At 41.8% G+C, this 18,799-nt stretch overlaps 1 protein-coding gene and 1 pseudogene across 5 annotated transcripts in view; one reads left to right on the top strand and one right to left on the bottom strand.

Moving 5' to 3' along the window:
- Nucleotides 1-18,799, bottom strand: part of LOC148017077 (uncharacterized) — a 242,764-nt gene that overhangs the window by 13,623 nt on the left and 210,342 nt on the right. For 4 of the 5 annotated variants that reach the window (XM_087662400.1, XM_087662401.1, XM_087662404.1 and 1 more), the window contains 5 exons: nt 15,606-15,848; nt 15,412-15,510; nt 14,595-14,855; nt 14,255-14,473; nt 13,875-14,090 (listed from right to left, as the gene is read on the bottom strand). In XM_087662400.1, the coding sequence (XP_087518526.1) occupies nt 13,875-14,090; nt 14,255-14,473; nt 14,595-14,855; nt 15,412-15,510; nt 15,606-15,848 (1,038 nt within the window). The remainder of the gene's footprint in view (nt 1-13,874; nt 14,091-14,254; nt 14,474-14,594; nt 14,856-15,411; nt 15,511-15,605; nt 15,849-18,799) is intronic. The other variant, XM_087662402.1, reaches the window with a different exon arrangement.
- Nucleotides 2,788-4,717, top strand: LOC148017078 (uncharacterized; annotated as a pseudogene).

The raw sequence follows: 18,799 nt of genomic DNA, 5'->3' as shown, positions 1-18,799 counted from the left end.
GGCGATCTTTGTTCATAAACCAAACAAATCTTAGATCCGATGTTGATCTTGCCTCGATTTAACCTTAGCTGCCACTTCTTTGAGCATGCCATCATCTAGAAAATTTGCTAGCAATACTAATTGTGGATAATGATGGTCCCAATGTAAGACGGGCTGGTGGTCCTCGAGAGCAGTCAGCATGCAATCTCAAGGCTGAGATCCTGCCGATGTGCTAGATAGTGGCTCAACATCAAGATTTTTCCTTTTCTGATATGAACATCAATCCAAACCAACTTGGGAGGAGGCATGGGCTGTTGGGCTTTAGCCAAATCTCTTTGTATAGGGTGCTCATCAGCGCTAGACCCATCAACCATCATGTCCATGTCAACATTGAGATCAACCTTGGCATCCATTTTTCTTGGGTGCTCAGCCCAAGAAATGGCCCCACTTCCCATAGGAGAAACAATAACCTAGAAATGTACCCCATTTGAGTCTAAACATCAAGGAATGCATAACAGAACAATTCAAGAGTAACCAATTCCGTCTTTTGCATGTAATATGCCATAACATGCCCAAATGATTTCCGTTTGCTGACCACATGTGTGGAGGCACCAGAATAGTGCCAATGGCAGCCATCACATCCTTAAATAAAGGCCAGTAAACCACTCCAAATCCTTAAGCCTTTTCCTAGAATGGACATTCCTGTTGAAGAAGACACTGAAAATCAGCCATGATCCACCATGGCATGACATGAACCAATTGTTGATTAAAAAAAAAAGAGGTAGCTTTCCCAAAAGACCATATGTATTTTTAGCCGATTTGAATATGACTTCATAAAAACCTCTTGGAGACACAAAACCCTCTTCCACACAATCCTCCTACAAAGTAGAGCGCAAAAATTGATAGATCTAGGAGAGCATGAGAATCCTGGCCATGAAAAGAGAATAACAGCTCTCTTGTAAAATGCAAAAAAAGAATGCAACACTTTGTGTCCACATGAGCATCCGATACATCCTCCTCATCACAGCTCGGAAGATTATGGTGATTATGCTCCACATACTCGCTCAACAAAGTATTGGCAGATTCCAACAAATCCTCCCAATCCAAATCCTAAGAATCATTCAATTGGGTGATGACCTTAGCATATGAGTGCACTGGCAGAATCCTTGGGTCTTGGGCTTGTAGATTTACTCTAACCCCAATTACACCTCACATGTGCAACATTTAATTAACCATGTGATTAAAAATTAATCCACATGTTAAGTGAGGTTTCAAAAATACATGTCCTTATGACATCCCTAAACCACAACAAGGGGAAAGGCATTCCTTTTGAGGAGAGAGGAGGATTATTTGGTTTACAAATCCCAACTACTTAGTAGAGTGAGGGAGGGAATGAGGAGGAGATGGAAATAGCTTTAGAAGACTTCCTAGACTTTGTTGACTTTCCTTCTGTTCATGAGGCTAGAGAGATGGTAGAGAGGAGATAGGATGAATTTTTACCAAATGGAAGAAGAGAAAAGCATCAGCCATGAAGCCATGGAGCCATGTCAGTCTAAGAGAGTAGATGCTCCCCATGGTGATCCATCATGGAGCATTTGAGATCTTGGGGGATGATTACTTTGCCAAGGACGGAGTCTCATGAGATACGATCTTCATAGAGCATTGGTTGAAGGGTCAATTGAGTTCCTTATGGTGTAGGAGCACCATCTCTTAGAAGAGAGGATATCACAATGTAGTGGGAAGTTGTTGCTAGGGAGGAGTTTCATTTGTGGGCTCACAGTGTGGGCACCTCAAAGATTCAAGTAGGGTTTTTTTTGTGGGGACTTTTATATGGTAGAGAATTTGGAGGATAGAAGGGAAAAAATCACCAGCATTATCAAAGGAGGAGAGCAAGCAGCAAGGGAAGACCTTGTCTTTAGGGACAAGACCCTTGGTTTATGGTAGAGTTTGGTAGATTAGTTGGATCCCTTCAATTCTCCAAGAGAGACATGGTAGTTGGGACTAGAATATTCTCCCACATTGAAAGATTTTATGTGAATGATTAGGCCTCCAATAAAGGAGGATTAGTTAACATTTTTCTTGGGACTAGTTTATTGGATCATGTATCATTGTAGTTGGTTCTTTTGGGAATCAAGGGAGCCACTACTAGTATCAGAGCTTCTATTCACCTATAATGATAAGAGTCTTAAAGAGGTCATTACCAAGATTTGAGGGGTTAGGCCCTTTCAATTGAGGGCTAAGAGGAGGCCAAGAGATGGAGAGAGAGACTCTTGGAGAGAGAGATGGTTGTTGGAGCTTCATTGGCAGCACTTTGGAAAGAGGAGGAAAGCTAGCTAGGTTGCAAGTGGGTGGCTTAGAGGATGATGCAGTCAAAGCAAAGAGGATGCTATGGAGTAGGACAAATCAAAATACAAGTACAAAGTAAGAACTTCTTCATAGACACATATGGGTAGGGTGAATAAAGCTTTTTCTCACACTACATATTCTAGACACTCCAAACAAGGTATTACAAGTGTTGGGATAAAGGCCCGGTAATCTCCGTGTATAGTACACGCACATTGTACATGTGAATGCAACCTTTACGTGCCCTAAGTATAAATACATTTTATTCTTTGTGTACCAACACATTTTGTTGGTACACTCTAATCGACTCGTACTTTCACTCTGGTCACACTCTCTTCAACCGTCACACTCTCACGCTCACTCCTGCTCAATCTCCATCTCTCTTAGTTGTGCCCCTCTTGGTCCAACAACTGGTATCATAGTTGTAGATTTTGTGTACGCTTCCCAACGTCTTACCAGTCAAACATGACCAGTAGGAGGGAGACTGAGCATTCATGTCATAAACCAGTAGGTGGGCAACTGAGCATTCGTGTTGTGGACCAGCAGGCGACTTTCTGCAAGCGGGTGATAGGCAGGTGACCTTTAGGAAGCAGGCAATAAGCAACGACCTCTGCGGGTAGTGGGCGACGCGACTCGTGACGGGCGCAAGCAGGAGGTGGCGCCGGGAAGCAAGTGTCACATATGACGGGGCAGGGTCAACGGACCCCCCCCTCCCCCCGCAGCCATCATTCCATAAATCCTAACCATTTTTCTTTCAAATCCTTTCTTGAATTCCTTCTCCTTGGTGGGAGTTCACATACCGGAGGCACAGGTCTCAATTCTGTGCAAAATCGAGCGTAAAATTTGGGGATTTTCCCATATTTGATCTCATCTAGGCCTGTCAGTGACTTTCGAGTCAGAAATTGCAGACATTGCGAGCAGTGACCCAAATTAATTTGGGGATTTTGCCAAATTAGTCAAAATTTTACCTCTTTGAGCAAAATTTCCTGACATTGGATCCTAGAAATTTGGGGCTTTTCATGTATTGGGGAAGTTTTTCTTAGCTGGGTCAGATTGGTTGACGTTTATGCAATTTTGGACTTGAAACTTTGGGGATTTGCATAGAATTTGGTAAATTTCTGCATTTTTGCCTATGTGGTGGGTAGTTCATGTACAAACAGCAGAAATTTACTTCTGGTTGAGAAAGAACAGCAGTGTATTTTTTTGGTTTAGCTTGTGCTTTTGCAGATTAGTGCATTTACTCGTGTTCGTGATAAAATGGCTGCAACTTCTTCCAATTCAGACATCAAGAGTTTGATGGAGATCACACGGTTTGATGGTCATGGCTTTGACATTTGGAAAGACCGTATGCAAGGCATTTTGTTCGTAAAGGATTGTGAGGATGCTTTGCAAGAAGATAAACCCACACTAATGTTTGATGCAGATTGGGCCAAAGTGAATAAAAAGGCTGTGGCTTACATAAAGATGGGTGTCACTGATGACATTCTGACAGACATTAAGGGTTTAGATACAGGTTATGCAATATGGGAGAAGCTAAAAACTACTTATGAGATCACCACACCTGTTAATCAAGTGCATTTAATGTGTAAGTTGGTGAATATGTTACTGGATGAGTCAAAGCCTGCAGCTGAGCACTTGAGTGCACTTACAGGGATTCTAAATCAGCTCAAAGATGCAAATTTGGACTTTGATGATAAGTTGAGGGCGATTTTTTTGATCATGACACTGCTGGACTTGTGGGAAACCTTGGTGGTTTCACTCAGCAATAACCCCAATCTCTCATATGATGGGGTGAGGAGTTCTATCTTGAATGAAGAAATTAGATGTAAGTCTAGTGGAGAAGGTAACAACTCAGCTTACAATGTAAGAGGCAAGGTTGAAAAGAAAAATGCAAATGCAGGACACAAAAATAGGAGCAAGAGCAAAGGAAAGGACAAGAGTGACATTACTTGCTATCACTATGGTTGGAAGGGTCACAAGAAACCTGATTGTAGGTATTGCAAGAAAGAACAAGAGAGAAAGAAGAATGTAGGAGATAAAAAGAAGAAGGAAGAAAAGACAGATGCATTGGAGACAACCAAAGGCAAAGAAAAGGCCAATGTGGCCTCTAGTGTGGTCATAGAGGAGCTTTCAGATACAGATGCTGATGTATTATACGCAGCTGATTATGATGCCCTTGTATGTCACATGCAGGATATGCAAATTACCAAGGCTGATGTGATTGATGCACTCTTGTCAGTTGATGATGGTGTCACTCAGACTTGGATTGTAGACTCTTGTGCCTCTTTCCATGTGACTCCTTGCTTGGAGTGTTTTGCTATGTTCAATGCAGGCAGTCATGAAAAGGTGTATCTTGGAAATAACCATGCTTGTAGCATTGATGGGATTGGCATAGTACACTTGTCTTTAGACAATGGTCAAGAGCTTGTGCTAAAAGATGTCAGATATGTGCCTGGTATTAAAAAGAGTTTATTATCTGTTGGTTAGCTTGACTTGCATGGCTACACCACACTGTTTGGTGGTGGTTTGTGGAAAGTGAAAAAGGGTTCCATGCTGATTGTAAAAGGAACCAAGAAGGACACTTTGTATTGTTTGCATTGTAAAGCCTTGAATGGCAAGTTTCTTGCAGTTGCTGAAATTTGTAGCCAATTCGAGTAATGGCGTAAGATATTAGGCCATATGAGTCAAAAAGGACTTGATGTCCTTACCTCTCTGAAGAGGGTTGATGGGAAAGGCTCTAAAGTTGAATTTTGTAATGAGTGTCAGTTTGAAAAGTAAAAAAAAAAATCCTTTTACTTTGGTGTCTCACGTAAGTCCAATGTCTTGGACTTAGTACATTCTAATGTATGTAGTATGCCCGTGAAATCGTTGGGTGGTGCTGCATATTTTGTCTCCTTTATTGATGACTATTCCAAGAAGATTTGGGTGTATTTTCTGAAAAATAAAAGCGAAGTGTTTGCTGTTTTTAAAACATTTCATGCATTTGTGACCACTTAGGCATGTAGAAAGCTGAAATGCTTGAGAACTGATAATGGGGGTGAGTTCACATCAATTGAATTCAAGTCCTTTTGTGACTTGCATGGTATTAAGAGGGAGCTTATAGCCCCTTACAACCCTTCTTCAAATGGGGTGGCTGAAAGATATAACAGGACTTTATGTGAAAGAGTGCGGTGTATGCTGTCCACTACTAATCTCCCTCATGCATTTTGGGGAGAGGCACTCAAAACCGCGGTTCACATTTGCAATCGCTCTCCAAACAGGTCCTTGAATAATGGCATCCCTAGGGAGGTTTGGTCTAGCAAATCGGCCTCATATGACCATTTACGCATATTTGGCTGTGATGCTTTTGTGCATGTTAGGGATGAGCTGAGGAATAAACTTGATCCAAAATCCACCAAAGGAATTTTCATGGGCTATGGTGATGAGGGTGAATTTGGCTATAGTGTGGTTACCTCAGTCCAAGAAAATTATTCGCAGTCGTAATGTTGTGTTCAATGAGGCAAAATTCTTGAAAGCCACTTTAGCCTCTAATGAAGATCTGAAAAAGGTGAAATTTCACAGTTTGCAGCCACCCATTACTTCAAAAAATGAGCCTCAAGGTGCTGTACCACAGGCTGAAATTGATGATCAGCCGGTTATTTTTGAGCCAGATGATGATGGATAGCAAATAGAAGCACTAGGAGGTCATGGACAGCAAGATAGGCTTGCTGATTATGAAACTACAAGTGCTGAAAATGAAAATGAAAGTGCTGTACAGCATGAACAACATGCTGAAAATGCTTTACAACAGCCAATAAATGCTGAAAATAATATACCTCCAAATGTAGACCAAATTCCTGAAAATGTTGATCATTGGGTACACAGGTCTACACGTGTAAGAAGGCAACCACATAGGTTTGACCCCTCTTTGCATTATGTGATGCTTACAGATGAGGGTGAGCCTCTTATATACAAAGAGGACAAGTCATGTGAGTTTAACAGTAGGTGAGAGCTAGCTATGCAGGAAGAGATTAAATCTCTATATGCAAATGATACTTGGGATCTTGTGACATTGCCCAAAGGAAGGAAGCCACTTCCAAAAAAATGGGTGTATAAAGTCAAGACAGTTGATGGGAAACCCAAGTATAAGGCAAGGCTAGTTGCCAAAGGGTATGCACAAAAGGAAGGGATTGACTTCCAAGAGGTCTTTTCACCTGTTGTGAAGATGACCACTTTACGTGTGCTTTTTGCTCTTACTGCTGTTTTGGATTTAGAGCTGTATCAAATGGATGTAAAAACAGCTTTCTTGCATGGAGACATTGATGATGAAATCTACATGAAACAGCCCGAGGGCTTTGTAGTTCCTGGAAAAGAGCAGATGGTGTGTAAACTAAAACACAGCCTGTATGGGCTGAAGGAAGCACCACAGTAGTAGCACAAAAAGTTTGACACTTTTATGCTATCTCATGAGTTTACACGCAGCTATGCAGATCATTGCTTGTACATGAAAAATGATATAGATGGCAGTCCCATCATACTTGTTTTGTATGTGGATGATATGTTACTAGCTGGGAAAAGAAAGACTAGCTTGGATGCTCTTAAAAATCAGCTGATATCAGCTTTCTCCATGAAAGATTTGGGGAATGCAAAGCATATTTTGGGCATGAGGATTCATAGAGATAGAATGCAGAAATTGCTGTTTTTATCTCAAGAAAGGTACATTGGAAAGGTACTGGATGGATTTAACATGGTTGAAGCTAAGCCTTTTGGGGTACCCTTACCTCCTTATCTCAAGCTTAGCAAAGCCAACAGCTCGAAAGATGACGTGGAAGAAAATGCTATAAAGGGAGTTCCTTATGCATCAGCTTGTGGCTCTCTTATGTATGCTATGGTTGCTACTCTGTGAGAGCAGAGGATCGAGGTACAGCTAGATTCAGTAGACAGTGTGAGAGTGAGAGAGACAGAGTTGAAGCACGACACCCAAGAGAATAGACTGAATGAGTGTAATCTGAAAGTACAAAGTACAACCCTTAAACCTTAGGGTTGTAGGAGGGTGTTCACACCCGACACACACTAAGTGCCCAAATGTGTGTAACATAAGCACATAAGTACATACGATAATAAGACCATAAGTCTGGGGGAAAAAACCTCTCCTACCGAGAGTAAAAAGTGCCCCAGTGTCCTACTGATCACCGACACTCCCATATGAGCGTAGGCGTAAGTAAGGCGCGAGTAAAATACCCAACAAACCCCCCTGGAGTGAAGAGTGATCAAGAGTACAAGGATCATCCGCCACCAAAGGATATTAAATTTAAAGCATCGCGAAACGCTTCAAATTTGTCACGAGGAAGAGCTTTGGTAAAGATGTCTGCCACATTACTGGTGGTAGGACAATAGACAAGGCTGATATCACCTGCATGTAGCCTCTCTCTGACAAAGTGATAGTGAATCTCAATGTGTTTCGTGCGAGCATGAAACACTGGGTTCCGTGCCACTGCAATGGCACTTTGACTGTCAGTGAACAAAGGAGTAGGCTCAGTAACAGATACATCCAAATCAGCTAGCAAGCATCTAAGCCATACGCATTCAACTGTGGTGGTGAAAGCTGCCTTGTATTCAGCTTCACATGACGATGTGGCAACAGTGGATTGTTTTTTGCTAAGCCAAGAAATGCAAGAAGTGCCAAGAAAGAAACAATTGCCACTAGTAGAGTGACGTGTATCATAATCACCAGCCCAATCAGAATCACTGTAAGCATGTAAATGCAGTGGTCCCCCCTTGGCGTAAAGCAACCCAAGAGAACGAGTACCCTGCAAGTAGCGGAAAACACGCTTGACAGCTTGCCAATGTGACATACGTGGCTGATGCATATACCTGCTCAAGGCTGAAACTGCAAACTGTATGTCCGGCCTAGTATTGCATAGATAGATAAGACATCCAACTGCAGGAGCATATGTATGTATATCAAACAAATCACTGTCATCATGTAATGACAGTTTCAGTCCAGGTTCCATGGGAGTAGTAACTGGCTTGCAATCCTGTAAGCCAAATTTCTCAAGAAGCTGCCCAATATACCGTGACTGTGATAACCCAATACCTCGAGCATTATGTATGAACTGGATGCCCAAGTAGTAATGCAAAACTCCCAAGTCAGACATGTCAAAAGTTTGCTGCAAATTTTGTTTGAATGCTGAAATCTGATCAGCATGTGTTCCAGTGAGCAAAAGGTCATCAACATAAAGACATAAAATCAGCATAGATCCCCCTTCTTTACATACGTAAAGGGTAGACTCAGATGAACTGTTTAGAAACCCCTGACCAAGCAAGAAAGCATCTATCTTTTCATACCAAGCTCTAGGAGCTTGTTTTAAACCATATAGTGCCTTTTTGAGCTTGCATATCAAATGTTCTGAGCCTTCAACTGCAAAACCAATGGGCTGCTGTACATAAACTTCCTCCTGAAGTTCCCCATGCAAAAATGCAGTCTTGATATCTAGCTGATGGACTGTCCAACCATAATGTGCAGCCAAAGCAGTCATAGACCTGATGGTCGTCATACGGGAAGTAGGAGCAAATGTCTCCTCATAATCAATGCCCTTTTCCTGTGCGTAGCCTTTAGCTACCAGCCGTGCCTTGTATTTATCAATGGATCCATCTGCTTTTCTTTTCAATTTGTAGACCCATTTTGTTCCAATGGTCTTCTTCCCAAATGGCAAGGACACCAAATCCCAAGTTTGATTCTTAGTAATAGAATCTAATTCAGCTTGCATGGCTGCCATCCAATGCACACTGTGTTGTGCATCCTCATAACGTTCAGGCTCTTCATTATCAAAAGTACTTGCTGCCATAATAAACTCCATAGTATGTGCTGAATCATGCAAACGAGTTTGCCTTCTAGTACGACCAGCCATGGGTGCATCCAAAGGACTATCTTGCATAGTCTGCAAATACCATCTAGGTAGCTCTCTAGCATCCTGGCTGTGTGCAAGCTCTTGCGGAATTTCTGCACTTTCCATAGGAGCAGCTGGCTGAACATTAGGTTCATTTTGTGAACCTCTAGCTGAATCACCAAAAGTAATGGGCAGTAGCCCTTCAAAAACATCACGAGCAGCCTGATATGTGTCCAAACCAGCCAAGGATAATTCTGATTTTTCGTCAAAAACAACATCCCTGCTGACAAAAACCTTCTTTGTAACGGGATCATAGAGTCTGTAGCCTTTGCTCTCATTGCTGTATCCCATAAAAATGCACTTAACAGCCTTGTTGTCCAATTTTCTTCTAAGTACCTGTGGAATATGGGCATAGGCAAGACACCCAAAGGTACGAAAGTGACCAACAGAAGGTTTACAGCTGTTCCAAGCCTCAAATGGTGTAATGGTCTTCAAGGCTTTGGTAGGGCATCTGTTCAAAATATGGCAAGCATACATGACTGCTTCCATCCAAAAACTATGAGGCAAGCTCTTTGCCTTCAGCATACATCTGGCCATCTCCATGAGTGACCGATTTTTCCTCTCTGCTACCCCATTCTGCTGTGGTGTATAAGCTGTAGTATATTGATGTACTATGCCCTTCTGCTGCAAAAAAGAATTCAGCATAGAGGACATGTATTCCCCCCCTCGGTCCAAACGGAGAGTCTTAATGTGGCATCCAGATTGGTTTTCAACAAGTGCACTGAAAGCCAAAAATGCATCATACACTTCTGACTTCTTTTTCAAACAATAGACCCAGCAAAAACGTGTGAAGTCATCAATGAATGTCACAAAATAATAACAACCACCCAATGACATGGTCTGCATAGGCCCACAAACATCTGAATGCACCAACTGCAATCTGGTTGTTGCCCTGAAAGCAACATCACGAGGAAATGGGAACCGATGCATTTTCCCCAAAATGCATCCCTTGCATAAGTGTTCGGGAGGTCTCTCCAAGAGAGGTAAACCATCCAGCATCTGAGTACGCTGTAAAAGCATCAAGCTGCCAAAGTTTACATGCCCTAATCGAGTATGCCATAACTCCGCCTGTATCATAGCAGGAGTAAGAGTGGATGTCAAGTATGCTGACTGATCTACTGAAAGAGCATCCAACTCATATAAACCATGACACAAAGATCCTGTCAAGACCAAAGTCATGCATTCTTTTTCTCGAACCATGCAACGGTCATCATCAAAGGTAACCTGCATACCACTACGTGCCAAAGAAGAAATAGAAAGCAAATTCTTCTTTATTCCAAGCACAAACAAAGCATCCTGCAGGCGGAGAGTAGAGCCATCAATGGCTGTGAGCTGAATCTCCCCAATACCACGAACAGGGTATGATGCATTATTGGCACACTGTACCGATTTCCCAACGGGAGGTGCACTAACTGAAGCAAACAAATCTCTGCGAGATGTGATATGTCTAGAAGCACCACTGTCAAAGAACCAAGTGTCAGCATCCTCTGTAGAGCTAAGTGCTCTATCGGCCCAAGAGATGTCATAACTGCAAGTGTAAAAATAATAGTCCCTGTCCACAACAAAGGACGCGGACTCACTAGCAGTGGAAGGAGTAGTAGAAACAGACATTCCTGACTCATTCTTCTTCTCTTTGGCAATGCGCTTTCTGCACTCAGTGATATAGTGGCCGGGCTTCTTACAATAATGACATTTTCCTTTCTTTGCTTGCGTCCCCCCTTGTGATTGATTCTGCGATGTGCCCGAAGTACCAGAACTCTGTGGAGCATTTTTCACCTTGCTGTTCTTGCCTTTCTGTCTTGCCACAAAAGCCTGCTCAGAGACTATAGCATCCACACCACTATTTTTCCGTGTTTGCTCCTCCTCTAGAAGCAAGCTAACCAACTGAATAAAAGTGAGTGGGTGCTCAGCAATCCTCATGGTGAGGTTCAATGCAGTATGAAAAGACAAGTACGAAGGAGGTAGGGAATTCAAGGTGGTGGATATTAACTGTGCATCCGAAAAATACTCATCTACATTCATGAGCTGCTCCCTCAAGTCCTGAATCTTGTTTAAGTGATCCTGCATAGAATCACCTTCATGCATCTTCAGAGTTTCTAACTCTTTCTTCAAGAAAGAGATCCGTGTCTCATTTTTTCCTGCAAACATATGCTCCAAAGTCAACCATGCATCTCGTGAAGAAGATGCCGAACGGATATGAGGTTTGATGGACCGCTGAACTGCCAGAGCAATCAGCGACAAGGCCTGTGCATCACGGGTATCCCAAGCTTTTTGAGCTGCAGTTCTTGGAGGAAGTGGCTGAGGTGGAGCGGGCTGAGGTCCCCGTTGTCCACGTGCGCCATGGGGAGGAGGAGTAGCGGGAGCTACAACTCCCGGCAGAGTTTCCTCTCCACTGACATAATCCCATAAATTATTGGCCACTAATACATTTTTCATCATGAATGACCAAAGGGAATAGTTGTTTCCATCCAGTCTGTCCTCCTTGGATACATACGTAAAAACATCACCTCCCTGATTTGCCATGATGACAAATTTCCAAAGACAAAATGAGCAATGTCAAAGCAGTACGAACTGGAAATCTGCAAATTTCCAGAAATTGCAGCAAATACGTTTCTGCAATTAATGTGCAAGGGCGTACTCTGTCAGAAAGCTGTCTTTTATTGCACGCTTCCCAAGGTGCAAACAGTGCAGTGCAACACTGTTATGTCAAAATCCCCAAAATTTTTGCCAAATTTCTGTCAAAAACAGTCTTTCTGTTGGGCTGTATCAGCAGTCCAAATGCAACTGTCTTCCAAATACACAAAAGTCCCAAAATGTCTGAGGATCCTGTCTAAAGATTTGCATGAAATTTATCCCTGCACTTGTTCTGTGTTGCCGCGTGTGAACCTTCGCTTCCAGAATTGGTCTTGGGCTGAAATTTTTTTAAAAAAAATTTGTTTAAAATTGCACCTTACGTGGTCGTCTGGCGGGTTGACCAGTCACGATGTTGACGCGGGCAGGCGGGCTGCGCGTGGTTAAAAACGGCGGGCACAATTGTCGCGAGCAGGCGTGGCGAGCTGTGCGTGGTCAAAAATGGCGGGCAAGTCTGTCGCGAGCAGGCGTTGACTCCGCCTGCAGGAAACGGGGCCCTGGCGGACGACGTGGAGCCCTGGTGTCTGATGGACAGGATGATAGGCGACGGGCTGCAGACGTTGCTGACGAGCAGGGTACTGGTGGAGCTGCGCTGAACTGGCGCTGGAGGCTGATGACGAGCAGGTGTCTGTTGACGAACAGCACTGGCGTGCTGATGATTGACGACTTGGAGCAGACGCAGAACAGAGGTGGCTCGGGTGCGGTCAGGACTGCACGTTGCAGGCAGAAGCTAAGCTTAGAACTGAGCTCTAATACCAAATGTGAGAGCAGAGGATCGAGGTACAGCCAGATTTAGTAGACAGTGTGAGAGTGAGAGAGACAGAGTTGAAGCACGACACCCAAGAGAATAGACTGAATGAGTGTAATCTGAAAGTACAAAGTACAACCCTTAAACCTTAGGGTTGTAGGAGGGTGTTCACACCTGACACACACTAAGTGCCCAAATGTGTGTAACATAAGCACATAAGTACATACGATAATAAGACCATAAGTCTGGGGGAAAAAACCTCTCCTACCGAGAGTAAAAAGTGCCCTAGTGTCCTACTGATCACCGACACTCCCATATGAGCGTAGGCGTAAGTAAGGCGTGAGTAAAATACCCAACATACTCGTCCAGACATTGCTCATGTAGTGGAAGTTGCTTTGCATTTGGATCAGATCCAATTTACGAGAAAGCTTTTTTGGAATACTTTCAGCGTATCCTAATCTATATATGGTTGTATCACTAAGTTTCCTGGTCTCTTGGTTAATGCATTTGATGGCTGATCTTCAGACCAAATTGAGGACTGGAATGTTCTCAATGTGTGGGTTCTCTATTGGCCGTTTGGCAAGCATTTCTTTCCTCTTTTTGGGTCAAGATCTCTCGAATGCTATGCAAGCCCGTGCACTTGCACTTTCTAGGTTCTTATCTAGCTAGCTAGATCCTAATAGGGTCTTGAGTTCTTGAGATCTTGTCTTTAGCAATTTGTCTTGTAGTGCATGGCTTGTTCACAAGATACAATAACGGTTGATGATCAATAAAGAAGGAGAAGGGAGTGGCAAGTAAATAATGGGGAAACTTCTTAATGATGTAAGCAATCCGAAAGGCTTTTTATGTGATAGTGGAATAGTTCATTTTGGTTTTGATCAGCTCTCTACTAGCAAAGCTTACTCGAAATCCATGTTATTGTCACCAAGTTGGCACAACATGGTTCAATTGCAATTTTTGAAGTATCGATATGCACATGAAAAGTGATTATCCAATCTGGGGCCTCATGGGATTGGTGCCTTCTTCAGAGTCTCGAAGGTGAGGTGTCGAGAGGCTAGTGGCAGACATCTCAAGAGCTTTAGCAGCAGCATAGTCAACATGGTGGAACATTTTGTACATTTAATGCACTGAGGATATAGAAAGATTGTTGCAGCTTTTTTTTACTAGTTCTTAATTTGATAATATAGCTTATGCTTGGCTTGGACACTAAGTATCTAATATTCAACAAAAGCAAGAAACCTTACAGCTTCATCTCCCAATGCTGCTGTCAACTTTTCCGCACGTACTAAACGATTTTCTGTTACTTTTGCTTGTTCAATTAATCGTGATTGCTCTGCTTGTGTCTCTTGAAGATTTTTCTTCAACAGTTCTACCTGGGCCTCCACTTGCAATAGCTGTGTCTGCTTGGCAGCAAGCTTTTCTGCAGCTTGTTTAAGAGCTTCTTCTGCCTGTCTCAAGGCCTGTTCACAGTACCAGTGTTTAGCAATTAAGTATACATTGATTTGATAGAAACAGATACAGTGAGAGGTCCAGGAAGATTATGAAATGGAAAAATTAGAGCAAAAGCCATAATTTCAATACTAGTGTAAATTGCAACATTAATGAGATATTGGATGCACTGAACCTCTTTCTTTGGGGCAACCACTTTTGCAACTTTAGCATACACATCCATGGCACGAACCCACATACAAAGACTTGTCGCAGCATTACTCTGCTTCTGAACAAGCTCTGGTGTAAACGATGGATCCTCTATGTACTTCACAATCTTCTTTTGAATTTGTTGATTAATTCCATCTTTATTATACTCCAGCAGTCTTTTGATAAATGAAACATCTCCCATAATCTGAAACAGAAGTAATGACCAAACAGAATCACCGGTTTTTGGGATGTGCCAACTTTCTTGCTCAAGTATGAATCCAAAAAAGAAAGTAAAACTCCTAATTTAATGGATAAAAGAACCATGCCTTCTTTGCTGTGTCCCAGTCAGATTTTTCTCCAAGGAGGACACAGACTGCTTCCATAACCATCTGTACAAGGGGTGGAGGCTTTGCAAACGATTTTATCTCTGTGATATCATTTTTATTCAGAGAGTTTAAGGCTTCCACAGCAGCATTAAGAGCTGGCATTGCAGCATCAAGATCTTTTTGAGCATCATCTTTCATCAGTTGTGTTTCTGCTGCTTGCTTCTTAACTTCATCTTCCTCTTCCTCTACAATATCTTTGACCTGAAAATTTTAAACTTTTTATTTGTTTGCGCAGAAATACTACATGTATTTATGAAGATCAGAAAATCAGAACCATTCATCAAACATATATAGAATATGATAATTTCATGCCATCGAAGACCAACATGTATAATAATGAAATGAAAGTAATAATCTAGGGATGATGCTTTAGATATGAGATATTCATCCTTTTTGAAATACTTAACAGCTAATATGAAAATGTAAAGAAAAAAAACTAGATCAGATTGTGGCATCAAGCCTTCAAACAATTAACTTTTGTGCAGCATGTCATAATATGTTCTAGAACTATGAAAATGTAAAGAAAAGAAACTAGATTAGATTGTGGCATCAAGCCTTCAAACAACTAACTTTTGTGCAGCATGTCATAATATGCTCTAAAACTACGGAAGATGAAATTATTCTGCCACACATGCAATCCCGCCTCTTCTCAAAAAAGGAAAAGAAAAAACCCCAAAAAAAAGAAAAGCAGTATGCACTGAATGACTCGATTCAAGAGTTGTGAAAAATATGCACAGCATATTAGAGTGATGCTGACCTTTTGAGCAGCTTCTTGATCATTTGCCACTTGCTTCACCAACTTGTCAGTTTTTTCCGACTTCTCAGCAAGTACTGGTTGCAATTTGCCCAACTCTACCTGCAAAACCAAAAAGTGCATGCCAGTAAGACTTTGGTCCCTTCTAGAGAAAATTGGGAAAAGGAATACATTCATGCTAGCAGGTTGCTCTGTACCTTCATAGACTCAATAAGTACATTAGTTTCTTTCAATTTATTGAGCCCATTCAGAAATCTATCTTGTGCTGTAAACAAGTCTTGACGTTTCTCAGCAAGCAACTGAATATATAGGTTAACACAGTCAAGGTAAGACTTGGGTGTTATATAATATTTTCTCCGCAACTCTTGACAAAATCTGTCTGCTATCTGAGAAACTGATGTATGAATGTAAACACAAAGTTTTGCCAGCCTTTCTTGTATCTGTAAAAGGAGGTGAAATATTCTCATGTGTCAGTTGTGATAAATCATTATTCTTCAGCCACCACAGTATAATCTTGATTAGTCAGTGTTTAGTAGGAAAAATGTCTATTTTTCCATCGCAATAAAATACAGACACTGTGAACATTGCAATAACCAATGGGCTAGAAATTTCCTGAAAAGGAATTGAAAGAAATAAAAGGGGACTGACTGCTCCATGCTGGCCACTAGGGACAATAACAGTTTTGTACAAAAGATGTTGGAGTTAACAGAAAGGGGGAGCCACAAGTATTCCATAGTGGCAATGTATCTCTCCTCTTCTTGGAAGAGAGAAAGGCCCTTGCTCCCAATGGGGATGAAAGCCTATCAAAAATTTCATCTTTATTGCTGAGTCTTCTTGGAGGAATTGGTGTTTGTTATTAATCTTATCCATGTTGATATCATGTGCTACAAATGGGGTGAGTAACACTATTTTGTGCATGTGTGATTGATATGTTTTCCATGGTTATATAACTTATTATGGGGTTCCACCTAGAATTACAATGCATGGACCCTTAGTGGAGCCTAAGGATTCTAGGCTACTATAAACCCTTAGTGGAGCCTAAGGATACATAAAATGTCATTTGCATACAATAGGATTGGTATCGGAACACCTGCTCATACCAAGGCCTCCGACTTTGTCTATGTAGTTTTCCACCTCATCAATGTAGAGACCATACAAAGTGGATGACAATGGGCATCCCCCTTTCACCTTGATAGTGCTTGTCACTCTATGCGAAAAGTCTCTTGTTATGTGCACTCTATCAATTATCAACTTGCAATTCCTAGCACACACTGATGTCTTGCCACTTTGTCACAAGCTTATCTCATGGTGCAGCATCAAATGCTTTCAGGGAATCCACAAAATAATAGTATATTTGACTTCTTATGTGCTCATCCCCCCATCTATGAGAGCTCTAAGTGTAAGCACACGATTCAAAGTAGCTTTCACCATAGCTCTATGTTGGTGTTTCTCTGCCCAATGACTTTCGCTCATGCTTAATAATGAAGGCATATTTGTTGGCAAACAATGCCAAACAAGATGATCTGGTAGTTACTCAGGAGGATGGAGTTTCCACTCTTAAAATAGTAGTAAAATAGTATGATAGATCTGGCTTTTTGGAAGCTCCTCACAGTGGCCCTATTGAACATTTGCATCAACATAGGGGCCAATATTTCGTGAGCTTATGAAAAGTTCTCAGCTGCTAATACAATGGTCTTGTGCTCTCTCTCTCTTTGCAGGCTATCAATAGCATCCATGTCCATCTTTAGTCTAAAGAGGGTGCTCCTCTCTAGCTTAGGTATCACAATGTGTGGTAGATTGGCTGTTCCGATAGATCATACAAAGCTGTAGCATACTCGTGCCATGCCTCAAGTGCTCTGATTGGGATGGAAGGCCCTCTTACTTGGGACATCCCATCAATAAGCCCGTAAAACCACCCCTTCAATCTAAAGAGGGTGCTCCTCTCTAGCTTAGGTATCACAATGTGTGGTAGATTGGCTGTTCCGATAGATCATACAAAGCTATAGCATACTCATGTCATGCCTCAGGTGCTGTGATTGGGATGGTAGGCCCTCTTACTTAGGACATCCTCCAAGGCCCCTTATTTCTTGTCTAAGGAATTGTTGGGGGTAAAAGTGCTTGTGCCTAGTCGCCCGCGTATTACTACATTGACACTACTCGCACACCTGTACACTGCAAGTGGCGGGCACCTATCACTGTCACTTCATTATTTATTTTTTTCAGTTATGTTTGATTAAAGGGAAGGCCAGTCACACATTGTGACTATTGGAGTTCCCACATCTTGTGTTCTCTCTTGCTCTTGCTCCTTCCACCATAGCTCTTGCTTTTGCTCGTGTGCTTCCACTTCGGGCTCACTTCAACTAGTATCAGAGCCAACCATTCGAGGAGCTTCTTTATCTTTTTCTTCAGCCCGAATGCAATGCTTCGGAGGATGTAATATCTCCGCATAATAAAAGTTAGTTGGTTGGTTTGAAAATTAGTTAGTCAATTAATAAGTTAGTAAGATTACTAACTAAAGTCCAACTAAGGTAAAAACTAACTAACACTAATTATTCATCATTTTTATTTAATTAAAAATATTTTATTTAGAAAAATCAAGAGTCATAAATTCGATATTTTTCTTGGATTGGCAAGGACCGTAGCCACCCTTCACGTAAATTATAACGTGAACGAGACTTATGAGTTATATTAATCACTAGGTTAATGTGTATAGTTGGATGGTCCAAAAATATTAGATTTTGGGCAAAACTAGTATATTTTAGATATTATCCTAAAAAAAGATATGGAGATTTTTAGAACTGGATGTTATTTAAAAGAAAAGACAAGTGATATTTAGTTAGTTTGGAGATTTTATAAAAAGAAAAAAATAAAGAGAGGATTTGCGGAATCGCGCGCGCCGCGATCGCAGTACACAGACAGTGGACAGCACTTTGAACAGAGAAAAGGAGGAGGGAACTAAGATCTTTTTAACCAAGTGTCTTGTGTCTTGGGGTTCTACCCTCCTTTCGGAGCCAATGGAACCATTAGATTTATGATCTGAGCATCAGATCACTGATCTTTCCAAGATCCCCCTCCACAAAGAGCTCCACTTCTCAACCACAAGCCCTCTTCTCTAATTCACTATAAATATGAGGCATGGGAGAGGCATAAGAAGGCATAAGGAGACCCCGAGAGGCTGCGAGAGAGAGGTAGAGAGAAGGATACCCCTCCAAGAGATTGTGAGGAAGAGCTTGAAAGAGAGCTTGAGAGAAAGAGAGAGAGAAGAGTCACCTCGAGAGGCTGCAAGGGAGAGAATTAGCTCAATTCCCTCTATCTCGATCCTCGACTTAACCATCTTCTTTTACGATCTCCCATCTTGAATCTATTCCACCTTCTTAATCTCTTGAGTCTA

The sequence above is a fragment of the Lygodium microphyllum genome, chromosome 22 (assembly GCF_053477565.2).
Source record: "Lygodium microphyllum isolate KBCC chromosome 22, Lygodium_microphyllum_v1.1.10, whole genome shotgun sequence".
NCBI classification, from domain to species: Eukaryota; Viridiplantae; Streptophyta; class Polypodiopsida; order Schizaeales; family Lygodiaceae; genus Lygodium; species Lygodium microphyllum.
This window is presented reverse-complemented; position numbering and strand designations above follow the sequence as displayed.